At 47.1% G+C, this 18,242-nt stretch overlaps 1 protein-coding gene and 1 non-coding gene across 2 annotated transcripts in view; both read left to right on the forward strand.

The window, feature by feature from the left end:
- The window catches only part of CCND2 (cyclin D2), a 28,391-nt gene extending 21,475 nt beyond the window's left edge, over nt 1-6,916 (forward strand). The window contains exon 5 of the mRNA XM_043880717.1: nt 1,522-6,916. Coding sequence (XP_043736652.1) covers nt 1,522-1,671 — 150 coding nt within the window. The 3' untranslated portion in view covers nt 1,672-6,916. The remainder of the gene's footprint in view (nt 1-1,521) is intronic.
- Nucleotides 6,917-14,756: 7,840 nt separating this feature from the next.
- Nucleotides 14,757-14,863, forward strand: LOC122680961. Its single transcript, XR_006336869.1, has one exon. It is a non-coding gene; the product is annotated as a U6 spliceosomal RNA (small nuclear RNA).
- The last annotated feature ends 3,379 nt before the right edge of the window (nt 14,864-18,242 follow it).

The raw sequence follows: 18,242 nt of genomic DNA on the forward strand, positions 1-18,242 counted from the left end.
GAACGTCTCCTGAGCCTTACTTTACAAACGGGGAAACCAAGGACAGAGAAGGAGAATAACTCAGTGGTGCCCACAAGTCTGGCCGTGGGAACAGCAGATGCCACCTCCCTCTGTCCCTCTTCACTCATTCTGAGTGGTATTTCATATCTGCTCTCAGCGCTGGGTCTGCTGTCGCTCCAGATGTTAATTTTCCTAAAAAGCTATGGTTTAACAGTGTACGGTGGCTGAGAGATACAAAAGGAAAATATGGGGGCATGGAAACTTTCCTAGGAGCTCCAACTTTATTTTAGATCTTTGGAAAATAGAGATAATGCCTGTGTGCTTGGCAGACTGCAACCTCTGGGCAGTGAAAATTGCATGGTGGAGCAAACACAGGGGGAACATACATGAAACTGTGGAAAGACCCAGGCAGAGTGGAGTTCACATATTTTCCATACGTTTACAAGAGTGCCAGGAAACCAAGCTTGATGAGTAGAGAGGTCGGGAGATGCTGAGTTGGCCGAAAAGTCCATTCAGATTTTTCCATAACATTTTACGGGAAAAGCCGAATGAACCTTTTGGCCTACCCAGTATCTGCTACGAACAGTTACTTCAGCTCACACCCCGGTTGCTAGTGCCAACCACCGTCCCACCCTGATGACACCCGTTAATTACTGCTGTATCAATGTCACCCAGTTTAGAGGAGCTCCTGCCTGCGGCTGACAAACCCTGAATCTTCCCTTCCAAATATAGACTAATCTCAAAGCAGTGCTGCAGCTTTTTCTTTTTGCTTTCTCCCGAATTAGACGGCTCAAGTGTCCAGAACTTTGTAAACACTGTGTGTTGTATTTTTTGAGAGTTAAGGGAATGGTAAATAAGCGGACAGACAAATTGGCTTGTTTATGAGCATTGCTGCAGTGGCTGTGAGGCTCAGAATAGTTTAGTCCTTTCGCTTATATCTGTCCCTTGGGTGGTCTAGCGTTGTCGCACTGTCTGGAGGGCTCGCCTTCGCCTTTGTCCCCTCACCACGCAGTGTCCCCAAGCAGGAAGCATCTCGCTGGTCCTTGAGTTCCCAGGTGCTGCATGGCTGTAAATGGCCCCTCGCCTTGTCCAGCGCTGCCTGGGCTTCTGCTAAAATGCAGATTCTGAGATGCGGCTGGTTCGGAGAGAGCTGAGAATTGCATTTCTAACTAGCTCCCAGGTGGTGCGGATGCTGCCGGCCTATGGAGCCCACTTGGAGTGGTTCCCCGGCCACCAGGAGGACGCACCTCTTGTACATGTTGACTTTCTGTCTACTGAAAGTGGAGAAGGACATGGCAGCCCACTCCAGTATTCTTGCCTGGGAAATCGCATGGACAGAGGGGCCTGGCAGGCTGGAGTCCAGGGGGTCGCAAGAGTCAGAAACTACTTAGTGACTAAACTACCACCACCTACTGGAGTGTGGAGTTGGGTGGGCTTGAATCATGTGTGTTCTCTTTGTTGATTGCTCTGTGTCCTGTTACCCTTGCTAACGGCTCTGGTCTCGATGCTTCTCCCTTCTAGGATTGCCTCAAAGCCTGCCAGGAGCAGATTGAGGTGGTGCTGCTGAATAGCCTGCAGCAGTACCGTCAGGACCAGGGCGACGGATCCAAGTCGGAGGATGAGCTGGACCAAGCCAGCACCCCTACAGATGTTCGGGATATCGACCTGTGAGGATGTGGGGCGGGCCAAATGGGAGGGGCGCGTCCAATCTGCTCTCTCCTTCTCTCTGGTTGTATTTGGCTCTCTTACGTTTTAGGATGAAACTTTAAAAAAAAAAAAAATTCTGCCCCCACCTAGATTCTATTGAAAGATCTTTTAGAAGTGAGAGATAAAGGTCCTATAAAAACGAAATCATTACAAGCATTTGGTGCCTATTTGAAGTACAACAGAAGGGAATCCCTTATATATGCCAACAGTTACTGTTTGATGTTAAAAGTCATAGTAACATGCTTACAGGAAAACCTGCAGAGTAGCTAGAGAAAAATATACGCCTGCACTATGGGAACAAGTTAGAGACTTTTTTTTTTTCCATGTTATGAACTAGCACGTATGTACCCCTGTTAGGATAATTTGGAAGAACTGCGGATGCCATGTATGGCAGGATTGGATTGCGAAGCAATGAACTTGAGAAGGAATTAGAAATAAAGGAGGGACAGGATGGGGAGGGAGTGACGAATAATCTCAGCGCAATCGAACCATTTTGGATGGAGAAGCGCCCGACTCCCAACCAACTGTTTATTGCTAAGTCAGGACCGATGCTGGGTCTCTAGTGACAAGTCTTGCTGTCTGCAGTAGCTGCTACCTAAAAGAGATGTTCTGTTTTGCCCGTTGGACACAGGTGATTGGATCCTGGGTTTCTCATGTTTTTCGATACCTTGCTTCTTCTTCCAAACTTGGTTCGTTGCAGATACCACCCCATTTTTATCTTAAAGGGGCAATCTAGCTATGGGCCATCCCACAAACTCCGTGAAATGGAGGCAGATGGAGCCCCAGGGTGCGATCTGGAACTTTTTTTTTTCTCCTGAGGTGTTCAAGAGAGTAATGTGACCTTGGCATCCCTCATTAGGGAAAAAAAAAAAAACTAATTTTTTTTGGTGCTGATTGGCATGTCCGGTCCACAGGTGAGCGTTGGTATAAACCATTCCATTCGAAAAGCACTTTGAAAAATTGTTCCCGAGGGGGTAGATGGATTGGTTTATGCAAATCATACAGACTAGAGGCCTCCTTTCTCCTCCTGTGTCCCCTCCCCTCTTGCCGCCCCCCTCCGGTCAGGTTGCTGTCCTGTATCCAACACTCTCTGGGTTCCCCCTCCAGGGACTCAAGACACATCCCCTTCCGCTGAAATCCCTATGACAACATTCCTAAAAGCAGAGATCTGTAACCATTTTGATGGCACACAAGGATCTTAATTCCCACCTCTATACGTCCCCTTTGGACATGGAAAGAAGCATGATTGCTGGTGCAAAGACAGACAGCGGGTCATCCGTGTGGCATTTTGTTCCCGTTTCCGTTTTGTTTCTTTTGTCGTTGATTTCATTGCAAAGTTGCATTCAGCGTACTTGAACTTTTTTTTTCCTCTCCACGTCTTAGAGGCATTCAGTTAGCAGAGAGGTTGATGCACCAACTTTTTTTTTTTTTTTGCACAATTATAATTGACAGGTAATGAAGCTATTAAAATATTTGCCTTTTTAAGTAAAAAAAAAAAATAAGATCAGAACAAGGCTACTCTGAAGAATTATTTTATACGCAGATTTTGCCTTGTTTCATAGTATGGAGGGTTTAAGATGGAGAAAAATCTAAGGGTCTCTTATTTTTCATTTTATTATGTTCAGTTTTTTATTATTTTTTTTTTTTGCGCTGCTAAGAAGCTAAGATCATTCATCGTTATCCACATTAACAGTACCTAGCTGTAATGTTTCACCGAGTGTGCTGCTATTATATAAACATTTTTATAATATATTATTTTACTGCTTAAACTTCCAAGTCCTGAAGTAGTTGGTTGAGATAGGAGTTCTTCGTACTGGAAAAGCCCTCTTCCATACATAGTGTGTTTTCTTCTGGTTGCGTATTCATGGGTTTTTTTTTTTTTTCCCTCTCTGATCACATCCTTCAAAGACAGAGTATTCTTTACCTCAGGTTTACTGGACAAAATCAATAGCTACGAAAGAAAATGGTTCACATTTTTGTTTTCATTAATACCTCACAACCGTACAGTTTCTGCTTGGGAGCCCATCAGTTAGGGAAGGCGGAGGGGGGAGGGGGCCGCAGCCTCTCCCCGATGGAAGGTAAGGGTCTCACGCCCAGAGACCTCCTCAGCGGTGAAGGTCATCAGGCTTCCATTCTGACTCCGGTATCCTCATCATGATGGAAAAAATGCAATTGGACCAAGGGATTTCCCCTCCCCCGCAAGGCCAACACACAGCGCTGAGTGATGCTGTGTGCTGGGCACGCAGCATCTGCACTTGGGTACCAGACAGTTCCAGCAGGCTGTTTGTTCAGAGAGCCTCATCGGGCGGGCCTTTCTAAAGCACACCTGCTTCTAGTTCTCCTTTCACCTGGGAGGTTTCCCTTCTTTCGGCATGTTTCTCTCTCTCGCAAGTTTCTCTCTCCTGGATGCTGGCAGCCACCACCACCCCTCCCCGGCCCCTGCCCCCTTCAGGATGATCTCAGAGGGTTTCCTAGGTCTGAACCTGCGGCAGGCAGGGTTGCCACGGGAACTGCTCCCACCTGTCTGGCCTGTGACAGGCAAAATGCTGGGGCAAGGGCGTGGTCCTCGCTGAGTGGCACTGCATGGTTTTCAGGTTTTAAATCGTGTGCTGAATTGGCATGATCGGGAAAGCGGGTCGGGGTGAGTATCGGATCGGTGGTTGAAGGCACGTGGGCAGGCTGCTTCTGTCCAGAGATGGAATCCCAGGTGAGTCAGGCTCCGTTGACGTGGGTTAGAAGGGTTTCAGGACTCGGTGAGTTACGTGATCCTGAGATGCTCAGGATTCCTGGTGGGCCAGTGGGCGGTGAATTCTGAGGTTTGGAGGAGAAAGGCTGAGCGGCCTGTGTTTTATCAAGAGGCCATCCTGCGTAGGCTGCTCTTCTGGGCAAACCGGGGTTGGGGGGTGGTCTGTGTGGTGGAGACAAGCATGGGCCCTAGAGTTCTTGAGACTCTTGGGACCTAAAGAGAAAGGGAGGTATAGATCCTTCTAACAGTGACTAGCTGCTCAGCTCAAACGGGAGCAGTGAGTGAGAGGAATAAGGAACGAGACAGGCCAACAGATCCCCCTGCGGTCTCTCACTCTCCACTTTCCCTGGAGCCCTAAGGGTTCCTGGGACCTTCTAGCTTTTTCTCCTTTTCCACCTTGTGCCTAGCGTGATGGGAGGCGTAGGATTGCAGGTGGGAAGGGTGCTAGGTAGCTTCTGCTTTCCTGCCTGCTCCTTCCTTACACAAAAGACGGGCCCCGGGCATTGTTGAACTGTCCTGTGCCCTTTCCTCGGATCTTGGATCTTGGTTTCCTCGGTAGGAGTTTCTGTCCCAGAGGAGTTCAGGTGCATTTCTTTTTTTTTTTTTCTCTTTCCTCCCGTGAAGGAGGTTCCAACCTATTCTGGTTTTTTTCCTACCTTGCTGTCATCGTATCTCTCCTTCACTTTGTTCTCTTTATGTTTTTTTTTTTCTTCTTCTTTTTTTGGTTGTTTGTTTTTTCTCCATCAGTGGGGACTGATTGTTCCCCTCGCTGGCCAAATTTTGTTCCTTCCCCTATTTTGGCCAAATCCTAGGGGGTGAAAATCCTCGTATGCCAAAAATATATGCTGAACATAAGTCAGTTCCATGTGGGTTGTTCATCGCAGCCGAGAAGCCTGCAGGTGGGGGCAGGGGATGGGTGCCTCAGCAGACTGCACCCCCCCACTTCCAGGCTGAGAGAAGGGGCTTCTGTCCACGGAGACTGTCCTCTGGAACTGTCCCCACCCCACTGAGCAGCCAGTGTCCCCCAGCCAGGTCCCCCTTGGACGGTGGGCTGTTCAGAGGCCCCCTCCTGCCTCCTGTCCTCACTGGAGTCGGGCATGTGTGACTCGGGAGGGGCGGCCCTTGGCTGCGGGCATCGGGGTCTTCCCTTCCGAGGAGGCTGCCACCCACCCCTGAGGGTCCCAGGAGCCCTGGGACTCCCCGATGAGGGTGGCGGCAGGACTGGATGATTTTTTCTCAAAGAGGGCAGCAGACTGTTTTCCCCATGGGCCACAGTGGGGACAGGGCTGGGAGAAGAAACAGACGTGCACCTTATATCATGTAAATATACTGATTTTTCTAGTTCAAGAAGAGAGAATTATTGGTAGAGTGGGAATGGGAGATAAGAATGGGCAGGAAATCTTGAGTAAGCCAGCTGGCTTCTAAGCCAAAAGGGTTCCTCCGTGTTTATCTTTGAGACAGTCCAACCCCAAGAATAGCTTTAAAAGGGAAATCAGTGCTGAGACGGTGAAGTCCCTTACCCAACACGCGCCCTGTAGCTTTAGAACAAACGCAGGCTCCTCAGCTGTGGGCTCGGCATGGTTCCCGTCACCCGTTGGTGTGAAACAAGGCGGGAAATTCATTAGGATGTTCATGGCTTCTTCATCCCATCCGGCTTTTCCTGGTTCTGGATTCTAATAAACAACCTGGAACAGTCTCTTTCCTCCAGAACCACTGTTCTGCATCCCGGTGTCTCTGCTTCTAGACTCACCTGGGCCCTCAGACCCATTTCTTGGCTTAGGTTTCCGGAAGCCTTCGGCAGACGTGTACACGCGTGCTCTTGCTGTCGCATTTATTCCTTTGCCTGCAGCCTACTTTGGGGGGGAAAAAAGTGCCTTACTGACTGTAGCCATTACAGTAGCCAGTGTATTTTCACAGATGCCTATCCTTTTTTTTTTTTTAAGTTGGTTCTGTTTCTTACTGCTCACCACCTCTGAAATCCCCAGCGTGTCACGGGGCCATTGGATTTTTTCCATTATGTTCATTACCCTTGTACCATGTACCTCAGATCTCTCTCTCTCAGTTACAGTTTCTCGTCCTTGACTTTCTTTTATTATTATTATAATTTTTTTTTTTTTTTTGCTTTAAACGAGTGTGATGCCATATCGAGTCAATGTTAATCTCTCACCATATACTCTATAAGAGGTGTGGGTGTTTATTTGGTCGGCGTGCGAGCAAGTGCTAAAGTAGCATGATCAGTATACACAGAAGGTTTTTAGGAAGTATGGGAAAAAAAAATGTTGTATTGGCTATGATGGTGACGTGGTATAGTCAAGCTGCCTTTTCTGAGGTCCTATCTTTTCAGTGTTAAGTGATTTTTAAAAATAATAACCTGTTTTTCTGACTAGCTTAAAGATGGATTTGAAAATGGTTCTGGATGCAATTAGATTATGCTATTTGGACAATAAACTCACCTTGACCTAAGGTCTCTGGCTCTTTGACTTATTTTTTAGACCAGCAGTCCTCAGTGTGGAACACAGCCTTCTTGGGTCAGAACTCTGTTGGCCATAGTTGGTGTTGGGGTAAAATGTGGATCCTAACCTGAAGGGTCATTTAAATGTGTCACTTGGGTGCAAGCCATTGATGGCCTTTATTTAAAAAAAAAAAACAAGGATCACCCAGGCAACCCTCTTGTAAAAAACCGGAGCCTCAGACCACTTTCAAGAGGCGCGTCAGTCACTGCTATCATAACTGACCTCAGATGCTATCTCCTGATTATTGCCGGCTCTTCACTCCTGGGTCTGAGCGAGCATCTTCTGGCTTCTGAGGTGCCATCTTAAGATTGCGTGTGTGTGTGTGTGTGTGTGTGTGTGCACGTGCGTGCGCGCGCGCGCGCTCAGTCATGTCTGAGTGACCCCATGGACTGTAGTCCACCAGGCTCCTCCATCCATGGGATTCTCCAGGCAAGAATACTGGAGTGAGTAGCCATTCCTTTCTCCAGGGGATCGTCCCAACCTAGGGATGGAACCCAGGTCTCCCGAATTGCAGGCGGATTCTTTACCAACTGAGCTGCCAGGGAAGCCCCATCTCTAATTGGGTGGGGCGTGTCCATGGAGAACCAGACCACTGCAGCTTTTCCGGTTGCTTCCTGGTGGCTCCTACCTGATTCCTGATTCTCTCTCTGTATCCCTCCCTTAAGGACCACCGCTGCTTTGGAGGAAAGGGTGGTGAGGCAGAGCCTGGGAAAGGGGTGGGAATGGCCACCCTTAAACGAATTGCCAGTTGCTCCATGACCTCAGAAACTCAGACTAGCCTCTTTCCCAAGAGTGATGGGTCATGCCCGTTTGCTGTTGCTATGAAAATTCATTTTCTCTGTAGTTACCTGTCTCTTTTAAAGTCACTGAATAGAAGATGTGGTACATATATACAATGGAATATTACTCAGCTATGAAAAAGAAGGAATTAAAGCCATCTGCAGCAGCATGGTTGGACCTAGAGATGATCATACTAAGTGAAGTAAACGAGACAGAGAAAGACAAATACCATATGATATCACTTACATGTGGATTCTTAAAAAAGGAAATGAACTTGTTCACAGACCAGAAACAGACTCAAATTTAGAAAACAAAGTTATGGTTATCAAAGGGGAAAGGTGGTAGGTAGGGATAAACTAGGAGGTTGGAATTAACATACTGATACATGTCTGTATGTTATAAAACAATTAACAAGGACCTATTGTATGGCACAGGGAGCTCTACTCAATACTCTGTAATAACTCTGTAAAAGATAAATGTATAACTGAATCACTTTGCTATATACCTGAAACTAACAGAACACTGTAAATCAGTTACACTACAACATAAAAATCCTAAATGTGAAAATTTAAAAATGTGAATTTCTATGAGAGTTAAACAATAAAATATTAAAGGAAATAGAGCTGCAGAGACAGAAAATAATAACCTAGTCTCTAAGGCAGGGAAAAGTCACTGTAGGCTGTTTTCCAGTTTAATTCTGACCTCAGTTGCAAGCAGGAAGGGTAACGGTGGTCATGGAGGGACAAGCCCGGATGAGCCACCTCCCTGTTATCCCCTAGTAACTCCACTCCATAGAATGCTTCATCTTACAAGGACTCAGAAGTTCCCCTCTGTCTCCGTCCGCCGTGCACTTACAGTGTTCTTGGAGGAAAGCAGGCATAGCTTTCTTCTTGGGTTTCTGCCTAGTGGCGTCCGCTGGGCCTCTTGGGAGTTTCCAAGGCCTCTCTCGTTGGTTGCTGCTCTTAACCATCCTTGGAATCCTCTTCTGCACGACCGACAGTGCAGCCAGGTCCCTCCCTCCCCTCCCCTCCCCCATCTGTGTGCCCCGCAGTGCTTGTGTCCTGTCTGTTAATAACACTCAGCACCTCTCCTCCCAAATACCGTCCAGTGCGGCCGGCTTCTCCCGTTCTGGGCTCTGGGTGTTGAAGGTGGGAAGGAAGCCGAAGCCTCACCCTGCATAGCTGGCTTGGGATCCATCCACTGGCCCCTTCACACACATTCTCAGACCCATTTCATCTGACACTTGGAAAATCTCAGACTTTAAACACCGTGAACACCGATGTTACCCTCATGAAAAGGACGCAAGGGTCCTTTCCGCAAGTGGAAGATAGTGATGGAGCAGAGATGTCAAAATCCCAGGTCTTATCTAGTGGCTAAGACTCCACACTCCCAAGGAGGGGGCCCGGGTTCAATCCGGGTGCCCCGTCTAAGACCCAGATGTTTTGGTCTTCCCGAGACAGTAAAGAGTCTGCCTGCAATGTAGGAGACCTGGGTTTAATCCCTGGGTCAGGAAGAGCCCCTGGAGAAGGAAATGGCTACCACTCCAGTATTCTTGCCTAGAAAAATCCCACGGACAGAGGAGCCTGGCAGGCTACAGGCAGTGGGGTCACAAAGAGTCAGACACGGCTCAGTGACTAACACTTTCACTTGCTTCTGCTCTAGGGAGAACTTTTTTTTTTAAACAATTTTGCAGAGATCTGGGGCTTTGAGTCGGGATACAGAGGTCACACTAAAATGAAAAGTTCCAGTTGCCTGAGCTCAACCTGCTGCTGTGAGGAGAGTGTTCAGAGCTGGGTGTTACACCGGATCATTTCTGCCCTGTCATTACGGCAACAACGGCCGCAGGATTGGTGGTGACAGTGGGTGCGAAGGTTCAGCATGTCACAAAGAGCTGACCGGCCGTGGCCAGTGCGCGTGTGCAGGGCCAACTACACTTGGCCTTCAAGGAAAAGCAGAGCAGACATAACCCACGCCCTCCGGTTTAGGAGGTTTTCCATGAGACGGCACAGAGCTCTGACGGCAAACGCCGATGCCCCGGGTGGCTCCGGGTGCTTTCTGACAAGATGCATGGGTTTGCTCAAGCAAATGAGTTTTAGGAAAATACATTTGGAAACACGCAGTAGAGTCTGTAAACAGAGCTTGACTTTCTCCAGAAATAAGAGGATGGGAAGTGATTTTAAAAATGAATGGAAAATAGACTTTTTTTTTTTTTTTGAGACACTAGTCCTCTGTCTGCTAGCTTTCTGATCAAAATTGTTGTTCCTTATTAAAAAAAAAGTGAAGGGAAGATATTCCTAGCTTGAAGAGCACACACAATATAATGGATTTTAAACACTGTGAATACCGATGCTACCTTCATGAAAAGGATGAACTCCACCGCAGACATTGATTTGGGATTCCCATGTACCTAATTCCTCCTGAGATATATGGCCGGCCTTTCTGAGCTAATGGCTTGGGCTCAGGGATGTCCTGCTGTTGAGGGGCAGATTCCATCAGGATCCCATCAGGCAGGCAGATGAAACTGGGGGCTCTGCCTCAGCATCCCACGGAAACTTGGTGTCTATGCTTATCCAAAACACAGCTTCCGTTTCACTGGTGGTGACTTCCTCTGACTCTGGCCGTTACTCCAGGTGGCTCAGTGGGTGAGGAGTCCACCTGGAGAGACGCAGGAGACAGGTTCGATCCCTGGGTGGAGAAGATCCCCTGGAGGAGGGCATGGCAACCCACTCCAGTATTCTTGCCTGGAGAATCCCATGGACAGACGAGCCTGGTGGGCTACAGTCCATGGGGTCGCAAAGGGGTCAGACACGACTGAGCAACTGAACACGCAAGCTGGGCCCCGTCATCCTCTGGCCTTGGTGGGTATCAACTTCCTGGGAACTCCACTAGGTGGCACTAATGCCATAGGCGGGAGCAACTTGCAGAGAGAACCTTGGCAGGCAGGTGTAGGGCGACACCTCCCTCCCACAGGTGAGCAGAACTGGTAGCTGCCTCCCCAGCATCTCTCAGCACTGCTGCCTTCTGACTTCTCCTGGGATGGGCTGGTGCTATTCATGACTTCTTGCCGTTCTTCTCAGGGTCTAATTTGGAGATGCAAAAAGTAATTTATGGACCAAATCCAGCCCTCGGGCATGTTAAGCTTGACTCCCGTCATGACATATTCATTGGAAGGACTGATGCTGAAGCTCCAATACTTTGGCTGCCTGATACGAAGAGCCAACTCACTGGAAAAGACCCTGATGCTGGGAAAGATTGAAGGCAGAAGGAGAAGGGGTTCACAGATGGTTGGATGGCATCACCAGCTCAATGGACATGAATTGGAGCAAGCCCCGGGAGATGGTGAAGGACAGGGAAGCCTGGTGTTCTGTAGTCCATGGGGTCACAAAGAGTTGGACATGACTTAGTGACTGAACAATGACAGCTCAGCCCAGAGGATCTTCCTGCTCCAGGGGACAGGGAAGACCTCATCAGTCTCCCAAGCCCTTGCTTATGTCAAGATTATTTCCTTTATCCTCCAAGGAGAGATAGTCATTTCCCTGGCTCTCTGGCACCTCCTCTTCCCTGAAAAGGGGACATGGGATAAAGGGCCAAAAAATGCAAGGGAAAAATGCTGGAGGAGAGACACTGATTACTATCTCAAAAGTATCCTGCCGTGGATATGATAACCTGAACCCTGCAAGGGCTGAGAACCCTGTTCTCAGCGTAGGGTCACTCAGCAATGCAGGCCTTGACATAGGGAAAGTGCTCTCAGCTTGGGTGGGTTTCCGTTTGTGGCTGGGCTCAGTGAGTCTGGACACCTCGGTCAGTACCTTCCTGGAAAGTCTTGATGCCTCAGATGTTTTGACAGCAATCATTCACTTCTGTCTCCTATGTGGCCCTGTAGAATCAGAATGAAGAGTCTATGGGGGACTTCCCTGGTGGTCCCTAGGTTAAGATTGTGTCCTCCAGTGAACGGGGAGAGGATTGATCCCTGGTCTGGTAACTAAGGTCCCACATGCCGTGGAGTGTGACCAAAAATTAAAAAGCAAAACAAGAAAAGAGTGTAGGGACGATCTGCTTCAATATGGTACTTCCTATGGCCTTACCCACTCTACACCCTAAATCTTTGCAGATACTCGGGCCAGGAGAACAGGATTTTAGGGTCTTCCTGAGCACTCTTCCTGGCTCTAGGGGAACCTTCCCAACCAAGACCCAACAATGCTTGCTCCGCCTGGAGTGTTGCTGACAGTGTTGTACATTTATTCATTTCATGCAGATTGTCACAGTGACAGGAAAAGTCAGGATGGCGTAGCGGAGAGGCCATTTCACTTAAGCAAGAGGATCTATATTTGAATCCCAGGGCAGTTGCTTGTTAACTGTAAGATGCTGGATTATTAAAGGGATTACATGAGGTAGTGTAGGTACAATGCCTAATACTGGAAGTTTCAAGCAGTGTCTGACCGTAGTCCTTCCACATCCACAGGTTCAACCAAAGATCGAAAATGTTTGAGAAAAAAATTCCAGCAAGTTCCCTAGTGGCTCAGACAGAAAAATCTGTTGGTAATGCAGGAGACCCAGGTTTGATCCCTAGGTGGGGAGGATCCCCTGGAGAAGGGAATGGCTACCCACTCCAGGATTCTTGCCTGGAGAATCCCATGGACAGAGGAGCCTGGCGGGCCGCAGTCCATGAGGTTGCAAAGAGTTGGAAACGACTGAGTAACTTACTCTCCCAAAAAGCAAAGTTTGAATCTGCAGAGTGCTGACAGCTATTCACAGAGCTTTTACATGCTGGGTATTCTGAGTAACCTAGAGATGACCGAAAGTGTCTGGGAGGATGTGCACGGTTATCTGCCAATACCGCACCATCTTGTATAAGGGACTTGGGCATTTGCAGATGGTGGTATCCGAGGAAGGTCCTGGAACCAGTTTCCAGTGGGTAGTAACTGTATATGCAAACACATCAAGTACCTTGTCAACTATTTTTAAAGGTGTTACGAATGCAAATGTTAACTTTCCAAAAGGGCAGGGATGACGGGAGGTATCACTTTCCTGTAGATCCTAATGGAGGAGACTGGTCTGAGCCACGGCACTGAAACCATAAGCGTTTGCTCTGTCCACAGTATCCGCTTCATTCTGCTACCGTTCTCCCAAACAGCAATGAACTTGGGCTTAAGGGAAGTTCTCTCCCCCACTAAGTGACAGGCTACCAGGCGAGGCATGAAAAGGGATTACTGGATACATGTATTCAAATAAAGGGGAGTTTCCCAGAAGCAGGCTGAGAAGGCCTCCTTCCACCATCCATCAGTAGAAAAGCCATTTGACTGGCAGATATGATTTTTTGGAAGCAGCAGTAATGGCGAACTCTGGGTGACAGATGTCAGATGTTGGCAGAGTGACTGCCAAAACAAATCTCCTTGCACCTTCAGACATCAAGCTGATGGAGGACTGGGCACAGTTGGACTGGCAGCCCCTTCCTGCTTGGATCACTGCTCACATTATTATTTCTCAGTCGCCGGACAAAGCAGATGGTTTACCATGTATTTGTGACTTTTTATTGGCCTCAAAGTTCTGTTCTTCCATCAGGGTACAGCATGTAATCAATTATGACAGTGGGTGGTGTAAAAAAAAAAATCCCTGCCAATAAAAGTCCAAGACTTTCCCTTTTATTACATTTGCATAAACCCCGACAATTTCCAACTTAAAAGCCAGGGGAGCAAAAAGCAAAGTCATGGTGTTAAAAGTACAGTAACGGTGTTAAAAGTAATTGAAAAAGCACCAAATCTTAGTTGGTCCTGAAGACTCTTGGTAGTTTAGACTAACATCTGATGTCAGCTTTGTCCATTTTGAGTCTTCAACCCCAAATCTCCTCATCTCTATTTTGGTGAGTCTTTAAAAACATTTTGTTTTCCTTTCTTTATTTTTTTAGCTGCTCTGGGTCCTCGTTGCTGATCGTGGGCTTTCTCTAGTCGTGGCGAGTGGGGGCTTCACTTCGTTGCAGTACATGGGCTTCTCATAGCAGTGGCTTGTCATGTTGCCGGGCATGAGCTCTAGACGTGCAGACTCGGAAGTCGTGTGCACGGGCTCAGTTGTTCAGGAGCATGTGGGATCTTCCTGGACCCTAGTGAAGAGTTTTCTATCTTATGTTTTTTTTCCTTTTTTTCCCTTTATTCTTTTTTTTTTTTTTTTAGCAGTTGCAGTATTTATTATTTACTTTTTTTCCCCCTTTATTCTTTAGGAACGTTATTTTTGTGGATGACAAATGTTGATTGGGCTTTTGCAACGTGACTGTCGCCATTCCAGGCACATGTAAGAGAACAACAGAGTCCCTTCCTTCAAAAAAAAAAAAAAACAACAACAACCTACATTCCAGCATATAACAAGACAGAAATGGATTAATACATACAGAGGGCAAAAAGGCGGCAAAATTGGGGTAGTGGGAGGAAAGAAATAGGTGAGAAAGATTAGGAGGTACAAACTTCCAGTTGCAAAATAAATGAGTCAGCTGGTATTAAAGGTTCAGTGAGGGGAATACAGGTGACATGTTGTAACCACTTATCTTGGTGATCATTTTGAAATGTGTCAAGCCACTATGTTGTAACAAGAACTACCATAGAGTTTTAGGTCAGTTATACTTCAACCAAACCCATGCGGGGGGTGGGGATCAGATTTGTAGTTACTGGGGGCTGAGGAGTGGGGACTGTGTGGATCACAATAAACTGTGGAAAATTCTGAAGAGATGGGAATACTAGACCACCTGACCTGCCTCTTGAGAAACCTGTATGCAGGTCAGGAAGCAACAGTTAGAACTGGACACTGAACAGACTGGTTCCAAATAGGAAAACGAGTACGTCAAGGCTGTATATTGTCACCCTGCTTATTTAACTTATATGCAGAGTACGTGATGAGAAATGCTGGGCTGGAGGAAGCACAAGCTGGAATCAAGATTGCTGGGAGAAATACCAATAACTTCAGATATGCAGGTGACACCACCCTTACGGCAGAAAGTGAAGATGAATTAAAGAGCCTCTTGAGTGCTCGCTTCGGCAGCACATATACTAAAATTGGAAGGATACAGAGAAGATTAGCATGGCCCCTGCGCAAGGATGACATGCAAATTCGTGAAGCGTTCCATATTAAAAAAAATAAATAAATAAAGAGCCTCTTGATGAAAGTGAAAGAGGAGAGTGAAAAAGTTGGCTTAAAGCTCAGCATTCAGAAAACTAAGATCATGGCATCCAGTCCCATCACTTCATGGCAAATAGATGGGGAAACAGTGGAAACAGTGTCAGACTTTATTTTTCTGGGCTTCAAAAATCACTGTAGATGGTGACTGCAGCCATGAAATTAAAAGATGCTTGCTCCTTGGAAGGAAGGTTATGACCAACCTAAACAGCATATTGAAAAGCAGAGACATTACTTTGCCAACAAAGGTTTGTCTAGTCAAGGCTATGGTTTTTCCAGTGGTCACGTGTGGATGTGAGAGTTGGACTGTGAAGAAAGCTGAGCACTGAAAAATTGATGCTTTTGAACTGTAGTGTTGGAGAAGACTCTTGAGAGTCCCTTGGACTGACTGCAAGGAGATCCAACCAGTCCATCCTAAAGGAGATCAGTCCTGGGTGTTCATTGGAAGGACTGATGCTGAAGCTGAAACTCCAATGCTTTGGCCACCTCATGCGAAGAGTTGACTCATTAGAAAAGACCCTGATGCTGGGAGGGATTGGGAGCAGGAAGAGAAGGGGATGACAAAGGATGAGATGGTTGGATGGCGTCACCGACTTGATGGACATGAGTTTGAGTAAACTCCGGGAGTTGGTGATGGACCGGGAGGCCTGGAGTGCTGCAATTCATGGGGTTGCAAACAGTCGGACACGACTGAGCGACTGAACTGAACTGAACTGAACTGAGGAGTGGGGAAATTGGATGAAAGTAGTCAAAAGGTACACACTTCCAGTTACAAGATAAATAAATTTTTGTCTCTAAGTCATGTCTGACTCTTTTTTGACCCCATGGGCTGTAGCCTGCCAAGCTTCTCTGTCCGTGGGATTTCCCAGGCAAGAATACAGGAATGGGTTACCATTTCCTCCTCCAGGGGATCTTCCCGACCCAGGGGTGGAATGGGTGTCTCCTGCAATGGCAGGTGGATTCTCTACCACTGAGCCACCCGGGAAGCCCTAAGATAAATCAATACTAGAGATGTAATGTACAACATGATAAAGATAATAAACACAGATGCAGAGTAAATCGTAAGAGTTCTCATCAGGAGAGAAGCCTTTTTTTTTTTTTTTTTTGCTATAATTTTGTGTCTCTAAGATGATTCTTTCAGGAAAAGAAACAATTTCGAACTTGACTGATAATCACTAGTATTTTACTGGACTTCCCTGGTGACTCAGATAGTAAAGAATCCGCCTGCAATGCCGGAGACCCGGGTTTGATCCCTGGGTTGGGAAGATCCCCTGGAGTAGGAAATGGCAACCCACTCCAGTACTCTTGACTGGAAAATCCCGTGGACAGAGGAGCCTGGTGGGCTGCAGTCTGGGGGTCGCAAAGAGTCAGACACAACTGAGCAACTAACACATGACTTGACAAGATGAGGGATATTCACTAAACTTTTTGTGATAGTCATCCCATGATGGGTATAAGTTACATCATTATGTTGCACACCTTAAACTTATAGAGTGCTGTATGTCCATTATATCTCAGTAAAACTGGAAGAAAAAGTAAACGAATAAGGAGAAAGCGGAGGGAGGGGACTGCAGGCTGGAGACAGAAATAATATCTATACACTGGGTAGGATCACTGGGGAGACGGCATGGTGGAGAATGGAAGAGGACCAAAGGCATAACCCACGGAGACTTGGACACACACTGTATGGATGGCATTGTCCACACACTGAACACTCACACGTTCCTCACTTTTCCTATCACTTTTGCAGTTAAAGAGGGTCATGTGAGTAGCTTTGGACACTGAATGAAGTATCTAAAAACTGGTTCAACACCCTCAATTGTTCTCACTTCCTGCCCTAGTTATTGTCAATCCATGTAAGGAGGTCATTGTTAACTGTTAACTTAGGACTTTGTGGAGTAAAGCCCCTTCCTGATCCATGTCAGACATGTAGCATGAGAGAGAAGTAAAACTTTTATGTTGTAAGCCATGGAAATCCCAGGATTAATTTGTTACCATAACTTGGCCTATCCTGACTAATTCAGAATTCTATCATATGAGTTGCCACAACAAAGCATCCTTTTTTATTAAAACAAACAAACAAGCAGCATGTTATATGTTCTCAACAAAAGTTTATCAGTGGTCATTTCCAGCTTATATCTAAACAAAGTTTAACTGAATTCCTTGTTCATTTTATAAACTGTAATCTCTGAACTCTTGAATGAATAATGCAGAATAATGTCCATTCTTTCAAAGATTCTCATTTTTCAACTGTTTTTTTCCTGCTTCTCAAAGTTTATGAAAACATACATGATTTTTATAGGTAGTTCTTGGATAATTAAAAATGTCATGTTATTTTAATTTTCTTAATTTTTCCAAAACAATTCTCTCCCCTTATATTATAAAGCTAATTTTTTAAAAGATGTTTGATTTATTTGACAAATGAATACAACTCTGAATACAAGGACAAATGGAAACTTATAGCCAAGGGTGGGCTACCCGGAGGCTCATCGGAAAAGAATCTGCCTGCAATGCAAAAGACGCAGGTTCAATCCCTGGGTCGGGAAGATCCCCTGGACAAGGAAATTAATTGCACCCTACTCCAGTATTCTTGCCTGGAAAATTCCATGGACCGAGGAGCCTGGCGGGCTACAGTGCATAAGATCACAAAGAATTACACACAGCTGAGCACACATGCATAGCCAAGGGTGCAGGGTGAAGGATAGAATAGAAAATGAGATAGATAACGGAAAATATGACCATGAGGAACTAGGTGAGATATTGGCGGGATGGGGACAGAGAGGAGCGTGATTTTATTAACAGAATGGAGGAAGAGGAGTTTGATTAGACATCAAGGGTGGAAGGATTCTCCAGCAAGTGGCTTCGCAGGATTTTTGGTAAAAATCGGGCCCTGCAGGCGAAGCAGGAGGCCTAGTTCCCGATAGGGCTGCCAGGGGCCAAGCCTAGACTTTGCGCCCGGAGCAGGTCAGTCTAGGCGGAGCTGGGGGCTGAAGCCGGGTGGGTCTAAGCACGCTGCTGACTCCACGCCCCCAGTGCCAGCGGGTCACATAAACCCTAGGACCGAACGGGTCTGGAGCTGTACATCCACGAAGCAGGACTGCTGGCCGCACTCCAGCCTCCAATCAGACTAACCGCAATCGGAGCTGCAGCAGCCTTATCATCGCGGAGCCTCCGGCCCTGGATTTGCCCGGGCGCGACCCGCCTGCCGGGTCCGGGGCGGGGCCGCCGCACCTGCCGCGCTCCAATCACGGGCCTGCGCGCAGCGGCGCACGCGCCACGGCCTTGGGCGGGATCTGGCCGCCCATCAGTCTTCGCGACCTGCCGGGCCCCCGCCT

The sequence above is a fragment of the Cervus elaphus genome, chromosome 22, assembly GCF_910594005.1.
Source record: "Cervus elaphus chromosome 22, mCerEla1.1, whole genome shotgun sequence".
Taxonomy (NCBI): Eukaryota; Metazoa; Chordata; class Mammalia; order Artiodactyla; family Cervidae; genus Cervus; species Cervus elaphus.